The 9,293-nt window shown below is 43.9% G+C and overlaps 1 protein-coding gene across 1 annotated transcript; it reads left to right on the top strand.

Annotated features, from left to right (window-relative positions):
* The first annotated feature begins 1,980 nt into the window (after positions 1-1,980).
* LOC147612958 (uncharacterized) lies at positions 1,981-2,497 on the top strand. Its single transcript, XM_086782114.1, has 2 exons — positions 1,981-2,262; positions 2,344-2,497. Exons 1-2 carry the CDS (start codon positions 2,004-2,006, stop codon positions 2,421-2,423), a joined length of 339 nt encoding a protein of 112 aa, XP_086638240.1. The 5' UTR covers positions 1,981-2,003; the 3' UTR covers positions 2,424-2,497.
* Positions 2,498-9,293: the final 6,796 nt, after the last annotated feature.

Here is a 9,293-nt window from a genome sequence, read left to right on the forward strand (position 1 = left end):
AAGACTATGCCAACGGCTGTGCCTTGCATGGATGAGGAAAAAAGCGTTGCCTCTAGAAATCAAGTCTTGTAGTTGCCCAATTTATGATCAATTACCCTATGGGTGATTTGATTTTTAGAAGAAGACCACGCTCCCCCTGCGGGATAGAACTAGGTCTTACCTATGAATAGTATCCTTGAATCTCTGTATGGTCAAGGTGTCGATAAATAGGAAATTTTCTCCAAGTTAAGACTTAGTGGACTATCTTAAGTGTTTCCCCTATTTGTGGAAGGGGGGAACCTTACATACAGCGACGGGTTATGGGGAGGAAGCCCACATCCCACGATACTGGGTATGCTTGCCGGCATAGCAGACGTGACATGTGGGCCCTCTTCAGAGCCAAGGGACGTACTTGAAAACTCTAAACGAATGATTTTGGTTTATTGAATTACATATATACATATACTTATATACTATATATTACTTGAACAGGCACAAGCTACTCTGCTGCGCCTGCTGATGATCCTGCCACCACTGATGATCCACCCACCGCCACTGCTCCTGCTGGACATGAGCACTACTCATCGGACATGTATACCGATGTGAGCTCATCTGATCATGGAGGGAGCAGCGAGTCATCATCTAAGTCTGAGTAGTACTCAGACTTATAGTATCACATTCCATATTGAGGATGTGGTTGTATATATATTTTTGTAACTGAAGCCATGGGCTACTTCGACATATGGACTCCCTTGTATATATGTGTACACATAAAATTTTGATAGTAATATTGAATCGTGAATTGATAGTATTGCATTCATGTCTGTCTTGAATCGTGCATTGACAATGTATGCATTCATGTCGTTCTTGAATCATGTAATGACAATGCACTAAATCTTCCTCGTGGATGGTGCAATGCACCCAAAAAAAATTCAGAGTGCTATTGGGTGCTGGAATGCTGGAACAGCATTCAGGTACCAAATAGCACTCTCTGGATTTTTTTTTTACTCTCTGTTCGCGTGTATAGACACGTCAACTCTGTAAAAGTCGCGTGTATATATGCGGATACTTTGTGAAATGTGCGTGTATAAGCACAACTAAACTAACAAAATGCGTGTATACGCCCTCGTATCAGCGCGTCTGACTGCTTCTATACACGCGCTTTTACACGCATGTCTCTAGCCACGATGATACACGCTGTCGTGCTATGGCACATCCATGTAGTGAAAGAAGCTCACAGACCATCCCATATGAACTCAGATGCATGGGCATGAAGGCAGTATGATTAGTCAAGGTCATGGCCATGGTCCTGACTAAATGAGTATTGATGGCAGTGAAAATAATGCGGGGATAGCAAATGTTAAATGAGGCCAAATGAGTCTTTTTGATGTTATGCATGGGAACAGCCCCTAAGCAAAGATATGGTGTAAAGGAGCCATAAAGAATGTGATACTTATCAATCCAAGAAAAATGGGAGAAAAATGAGGGCAGTGTGGAATTTCAAAATGGAATAAACGTGTTTTCAGCTGAAAAAGGTGTGGAGAGGCCCGATTTGCTGGCAGGATCCAGAAATAACCAGAGTTGGGGGGGGGGCGCTTGGAAAGGGTATGGAAGAATAAGCAGGGAGCTTTTCGGCGGAGGGAACGAGGGCTCTCTGTAGAATGTACAGAGAGTAGCTGTGTGTGGATGGGGGGGGGGCCTCGGGGAAGGGGCCTCGGAAGCGGAAGACCTCATCTCAAATTGATACAAGTAGGTGGCACGGCACGGGCGTATGCTACGGTGCAAGAGCCCATCATGGAGCGTTTGCAGTTGTGGCACAACAATCCATTAGGATTTCTTCAGCAAAGGTGTGAGGGTTTACTTTTGTAATAAGCAGGGTTGAAGGAATGTGGCCAAGATGTTTAGAAAATATGTGATAACAGTGAACGAGAGTCCATCAATTCAGTGGCCTCATCTAGTGCAACAACTGTAACAGTGAAACACGCTATTACTAGTGGCAAGTAAAGCTTAGAATTGGCAACCAAATGAGTAAGAGCACTGCAAGTGAGCCTGCCCTGCAGTCTAAAACAGAGAACAAGGAGGAGCGCTCTTTGAATCCACAAGGAGCCTCTGTGGTGTCATTGGATGGTTTGGGGTCTTTGCACATAACATTTCTGAAGGCTGATGCAGAGCGCGAAGTGCAAGAGGAGGGCTCAAACAAAGTGACTGGTCAAGTTGCATCTGCACTTGCTGCTTTAAATGTTGCCAGCAAACTTGGAAGAAGTGTTGGTGGTCTAGTTTCAGGTAACTTGCAGAAGGAGAAGTTGAATAATCCATCTTATGTGCATTCCGTTACTAGCAGCAGCTTTCCACTTAAATCTGCAGGTGGAGTAGTCCAGGGAGCTGGAAGTAATCATGGACAAATTTTAGTAGAGGAAGATTGGTTGTGTTTGTGGAGCTCCTAAGGGTGGCTTACACAGTGTCAATTGTCCTTATCTTTTCACGTCATCTGGAAGTATGTTGCTGAGGAAGACCATGATCATCTATGTCTTTTTAGGAAGCCTGTGAATAGTGAAGGTGACAGGTTTCTGTGGGCCTGTTGGCTATGGTTTAAGGTGTTTATGGGATTATGAGCTCTCTTTGCTCATGGTTTTTATTGTGATGATGTTTATATAAATGTGGTGCCCTTTGAAGTTCAACCACATACTCTCACAGCCAGAAGTCTCGCACTTTCCTAGCGACACCGCCCACGTCGCGACATTCTTTGGTGAACCCGACGTGAAATTGCTGGGGTGAGAGTGTGGTGAAATCCCCGTGAACTATGTATGTGATGATTTCAGCATATGTATGAGGCAGAAAACCCTGATGGCCTATGATCCAGAGGGTATTCCTTAAGGGTACAGGCAGCAGAGCCTGTATGATTTGTTGGTACCATTTGACCCAGGTGGATTAGGGAAGAAGAAGGATTACAAGGGCTTATGACACTTGTTCACCTCAAGAGAAGGGGGTAACAAGGAGCTTGTATAGACTTGTAGTTCTCTCTTAGGACTGTAGAATGGGCAACAAGGGCTTGTGACACTCATCCTTCTCGACAACTGAGGAAGGAGAGGAGCTTGCAATGACTTGATCCATTCCTGCCACTTCAAGGGCCTATGACACTCATCTATTCGAATAACCAAGGATAGAGAGGAGCTTGTAGTGACTTGAAGCTAACCCTTTGTCTCAAGGGCTTACGACACTCGACCTTTTTGATAGCTGAGGAAGGTGAGGAGCTTGTATTGACTTGAGGTCTTCCCTACAAGTTGCAAAACAGTTAGAATGCTCAAGAACTTATGAATGCCGGAAAGGTGGACACTTCTTTGTACTCTAATTGTCGGAATATCTGAAAGAAACTCTTTGAAAAACAGGGCTAAATGTATGCAATGATAATCTGAATGAATGGTTCGACATAGAGAAAGCCCAAAACATCAGAAGGATAAAAGGAATGCCAATGCAGAATGCTGTAGAATTGAGTGTATGAACATGGAGATTAAAGCTCTACTCGTTGTTCAGGAAAGCCATATATGATGGCATTATATGTACACATGGAATGCTCATTTGTAATACATGAATAAACTATGTGCCAGTTAATGGCTGCAACCAGTTAGAGTCTTTGAAAAGAAGCTCATGGTGATTTGAAGTAGTACAGGGCATCGGTGGAAGGGGAAGGCAGGCTAGGCTTCATATGTGATGCAGGATGGCAAAGCATGATAACCCACAGCAATTTGTTGAAGGATTGAAAAAGCTTTGTAATCAGGGTAGCCTTCATGAAGCCATACGGACTGTGGACAACCTGACAGTGGACGGGCACAGCTCTCATGTTTCTACCACTATGTTTTACTATCTCTTACAAGGGTGCATTGACAAAAGGGACCTGGATACTGGCAGAACAGTGCATTCTCTTATAAGGAGAAGAAGATATGAGCTCAACACTTTCTTGGGAAGCCACTTGATTAGAATCTCATTAGAATGTATGCGTTGTGTGGTAGTTTACGGAAGCAAATGATGTGTTCTCTAAGCTTTCGAATCCGAATGTCTTAGCATGGACTGCTGTGATTCTAGCACATGCAAAGCTTGGATATGGTGGAAATGTGATTCATTTGTTCAGCAAATTGCAAGAGACAAGTGTAATTCCAGGGAATTACATGTATGTTGCTGTTTTAAAAGCATGTTCAATTATGGAAACTCTTCATGAGGGTAAGCTGGTCCATGGACACTTACTTGAGAGTGGTCATGACTCAAACATTACTATTTTCAATACCCTTATTAGCATGTATGCCATATGTGGTAGCCTGTATGATGCATATAAAGTGTTTAAGAGATTGCCCATTTCAAGTGCGGTGACATGGAATGCAATAATTGGAGGTTACGCTCAGCATGGGCATGGTCACCAGGCTCTCCTTCTCTTTCAGGAAATGCAACAACATGGCATGAAGCCAACGCAATTACGTTCGTGTGTGTTTTGAAAGCATGTTCCTATATGGCAAGTTTAGGGCAGGGCAAGCTTACTCATGCCTATGTAGCTGAGAGTGGGTTTGAAACTGATGTATTTGTAGGGAGTATCCTTATTGGCATGTATGCCAGATGTGGAAGGCCTGCAGATGTACAGAGTGTGTTTGAAAAGCTACCAAAACATGACCGGGTGACATGGAGTGCAATGGTTACAGGGTATGTTCAGCATGGGCGGGGTGAGGAGGCTCTCCATCTTTTTGAGCAAATGCTGTGGGAAGGGATGGAGCCAAAGGATACCATTTTTGTTAGTGCTTTGAAAGCTTGCGCCAGTACATCAGCTGATCATAGGGGTAATTTCATTCATGGATATGTTGTCGAAAGTGGTTATGATTTGGATGCATGCGTCAGTAGTATGCTAATTGATATGCTTGCAAAACTTGGGTCTCTTGAGGAAGCTCAAAGAGTGTTTGACAGTTTAGGACAAGAAGGTGTGGTGCCATGGACTACTATGATTGTAGGATATTCTCAACATGGACATGGACAAGCAGGACTTTTTGAACAAAATGCAACAGGAGAGGCAAATGCCCAATAATGTTACTCTTATCAGTGCCTTGAATGCATGTTCAAGTATAGCTGCCCTTTCCCAAGGCAAGCTAGTCCATGCTCGCTTGATGGCTAGTGGCTTTGAGTTAGATGCAGTGGTTGGGATTACCCTTATCAATATGTATACGAAATGTGGGAGTCTGGAGAGTGCAGCCAGGGTGTTCAAAACTTGGCATATCAAAGATAAGAGATATGGACTACCGTGAGCATAAGGCACCAGCCTGAGACAACAGGGAAGGTTAATGTCAATGGGGGTTCAACCCCATTATCACTAGAAGGTTTGAACGAGGATGATGTTGGCTTAACCATGCAAGATGGGCAATACTACGATGCAATGCTATCTTTTGCAGATATTCTCGACACGCATGGGGAATCTAGAAACACAGTTGTGGACTGCTCTGAGAACAATCAAACTGTATCTTATGAAAGTAAAAGCTATGAGAATTTCAACTAGGCGGATGCCAAACCAACACTTGTGCAAGTTGCATTAGCTGGCAAAGAGAATGGAGATGGAGTTTTAACAACCCTTGAAAATAGGCTTCTTATGAGCAGGATGATCAATACAGGAAATTCAACCAATCAGGAAAGCCTTGATGAGAATGTGGGTTCAGAGGATGAAAAAGCTGAAGATAACGTGCCAAAATTTGATAAAGATGAAGGCAAATCAGTATAAATTTGAATGAAGATTAGCCTATATAGCAACTTGGTGGCACATACCGGAGGATGTGCAGGTTTAGAGGGGGTGGATGTCGTGCTGTGGCACATCCATGTAGTGAAAGAAGCTCACAGACCATCCCATATGAACTCAGATGCATGGGCATGAAGGCAGTATGATTAGTCAAGGTCATGGCCATGGTCCTGACTAAATGAGTATTGATGGCAGTGAAAATAATGCGGGGATAGCAAATGTTAAATGAGGCCAAATGAGTCTTTTTGATGTTATGCATGGGAACAGCCCCTAAGCAAAGATATGGTGTAAAGGAGCCATAAAGAATGTGATACTTATCAATCCAAGAAAAATGGGAGAAAAATGAGGGCAGTGTGGAATTTCAAAACGGAATAAACGTGTTTTCAGCTGAAAAAGGTGTGGAGAGGCCCGATTTGCTGGCAGGATCCAGAAATAACCAGAGTTGGGGGGGGGCGCTTGGAAAGGGTATGGAAGAATAAGCAGGGAGCTTTTCGGAGGGAACGAGGGCTCTCTGTAGAATGTACAGAGAGTAGCTGTGTGTGGATGGGGGGGGGCCTCGGGGAAGGGGCCTCGGAAGCGGAAGACCTCATCTCAAATTGATACAAGTAGGTGGCACGGCACGGGCGTATGCTATGGTGCAAGAGCCCATCATGGAGCGTTTGCAGTTGTGGCACAACAATCCATTAGGATTTCTTCAGCAAAGGTGTGAGGGTTTACTTTTGTAACAAGCAGGGTTGAAGGAATGTGGCCAAGATGTTTAGAAAATATGTGATAACAGTGAACGAGAGTCCATCAATTCAGTGGCCTCATCTAGTGCAACAACTGTAACAGTGAAACACGCTATTACTAGTGGCAAGTAAAGCTTAGAATTGGCAACCAAATGAGTAAGAGCACTGCAAGTGAGCCTGCCCCGCAGTCTAAAACAGAGAACAAGGAGGAGCGCTCTTTGAATCCACAAGGAGCCTCTGTGGTGTCATTGGATGGTTTGGGGTCTTTGCACATAACATTTCTGAAGGCTGATGCAGAGCGCGAAGTGCAAGAGGAGGGCTCAAACAAAGTGACTGGTCAAGTTGCATCTGCACTTGCTGCTTTAAATGTTGCTAGCAAACTTGGAAGAAGTGTTGGTGGTCTAGTTTCAGGTAACTTGCAGAAGGAGAAGTTGAATAATCCATCTTATGTGCATTCCGTTACTAGCAGCAGCTTTCCACTTAAATCTGCAGATGGAGTAGTCCAGGGAGCTGGAAGTAATCATGGACAAATTTTAGTAGAGGAAGATTGGTTGTGTTTGTGGAGCTCCTAAGGGCGGCTTACACAGTGTCAATTGTCCTTATCTTTTCACGTCATTTGGAAGTATGTTGCTGAGGAAGACCATGGTCATCTATGTCTTTTTAGGAAGCCTGTGAATAGTGAAGGTGACAGGTTTCTGTGGGCCTGTTGGCTATGGTTTAAGGTGTTTATGGGATTATGAGCTCTCTTTGCTCATGGTTTTTATTGTGATGATGTTTATATAAATGTGGTGCCCTTTGAAGTTCAACCACATACTCTCACAGCCAGAAGTCTCGCACTTTCCCAGCGACACCGCCCACGTCACGACAACGCGCTGATACACGGGCCCGTTACTTTTTTTCCACAAGTCATTTTCCGCGGCTAGGAGCGTGGGTATGAGCCCGATCCCTTGTAGTGCTCTCCAAGAAAAACATCCATCGGCTATGGACAACCCTAGCCACCATAGCAACTTCATCAACCACATGAACTAGCAAGTGCAATTGAATGGTTAAAATACTTGTTGGAAAGTATTTCTCAGCCATTGTAACAGCCTCGATGGAGTCTAACCGTGCTGCTTCCAATGTGTCTCTACTAATCTCTTTCCTTGATATCCAGCATACCACTGCACCAATTTTGTAAATTGTTGCTCTAATGTCATCGTTGAGGCAATCCTTGATGGATATAGAAGCAAGAATTGCAAGAATTTGTACCAATCATGACTCTTCAAGACACTAAGCTCATCGTTCTTTGTAAATGCTCCCTTTAAGCAATGCATACATCCTGTAAGGGTACGAAACTGACTAATGCACTTCTTTACACGCCATTGCTTATCCTTTGTCATGACGACCCAAGGTGCTTTTGGTAGCTTCACCTTTCCATCTACTCTATTTTGGGCTCATAAGTGGTGCATGCGTTGAACCTCTTGTAAATCATCTCGTTGTGCCTTGCTCTCCTTTGCTCCTGTGATGGTTTTCCAAAGCACCTTGGCTATATTCTTGAAAATGTGCATTGGGTCAAGAAGATGGTTCACTGGAAGGTCATTCTAGTATGAAAGTTGACAGAAAATGGATAGACGCTTCATTACTGGAGGTGTACAAGTTGGATCCAGCTCCCATAAGGTCCTCCAATCACTGCTCTTCCATATGTGAGGAGACATCCTTAGAAATTCCTCACGCAAAGGATGGTCCACTGGGAGAGACTTCTTGTGGCCCTTGTATACTATCTTCTTCATAGGCTTTGAGCATCGAGCCTCACGTTACAGCCCACATAATGGACATCCATTACACCCGGACACTGAAAGCCCTGTAGAACATCAAAAAAGATTGTAGCAAGTAAGTTTACACTCGGACACTAAAAGCCCTGTAGAACATCAAAAAAGATTGTAGCAAGTAAGTTTGAATGACAATCATGACTTAACATAATATGTTAACAAGCTACAGTATTACCTGGGCACTCTCCATAGCCATGCTAATCATGCATAGTCCCATAGAACACGAAGCTCTTCAACTAAAGGGGGTAAATACACATCCATGTTCTTCACTTTGTACTTTCCAGAAACTATCAAAGACAATAAAAGATGCCCTTTTTTTATCGCTAGTCATAGTGGAAGATTATAGTTAACTAGACAAATAGGCCATGTACTCCATGATGAACTTCGTAGACCAAATGGATTCACTCCATCCATCGCTAGTTCGAGTGGAATATGGCGAGCCTCCTCCTAAAAGGCTACCCACTTCTCTTCAATGTGCTTCCATGCAGGGGAATCTGCGGGCACACGCATAACACCATCTGTGGACCTAGTGTTACGGTGCCAAGTCATTAATCCTGTAATCAAATCAAGGATGAGTACAAGCCGGCCGTTGGTAGTGATGTCATCCCCATAAGGTGGATAAAGGACCACATGGTGGATGTCATGAAACATTGGCGTGGGGAGATGTGACTAGGAGAGTGAAGCTAGGGGGTGAGAAGCCTTGGTACATGAGCATCAAGGATTGGAATGAGGAGATGTAAAAGCATGCAAGAAATCCCCAATGCTACAAGCAACAAAAGGATGCAGCCAAAGCTCGAATGGAGAGCGTAGGAAGCTCTCACCTTGGAAGCGGTGGTTGGGATGCATTCCATGTCTATTTTGTAAGTATCAATGCTTATCTTGTATGTTTCATTTGATGTTATGTCTACTTTGTAAGTATCAACACTTATCTTGTTGTTTTGTAACTTTTAGAATCAAGTGGTTGGTCGGTCGACAACGGGAGAAGAGGAGGACATTACTCGCCGCCGCCATAACACA

Source organism: Cibotium barometz, chromosome 44 (genome assembly GCF_041138505.1).
Source record: "Cibotium barometz isolate CiBa-2024 chromosome 44, ASM4113850v1, whole genome shotgun sequence".
In the NCBI taxonomy this organism is placed as follows: domain Eukaryota; kingdom Viridiplantae; phylum Streptophyta; class Polypodiopsida; order Cyatheales; family Cibotiaceae; genus Cibotium; species Cibotium barometz.

Excerpts from the sequence above, each read along its gene's own strand:
- LOC147612958 (XM_086782114.1), top strand. The coding sequence starts at position 2,004 with ATGAGTAAGAGCACTGCAAGTGAGCCTGCCCTGCAGTCTAAAACAGAG. Across the intron at positions 2,263-2,343 it reads TGTTGGTGGTCTAGTTTCAG|GTGGAGTAGTCCAGGGAGCT; the intron begins GTAACTTGCAGA and ends TTAAATCTGCAG.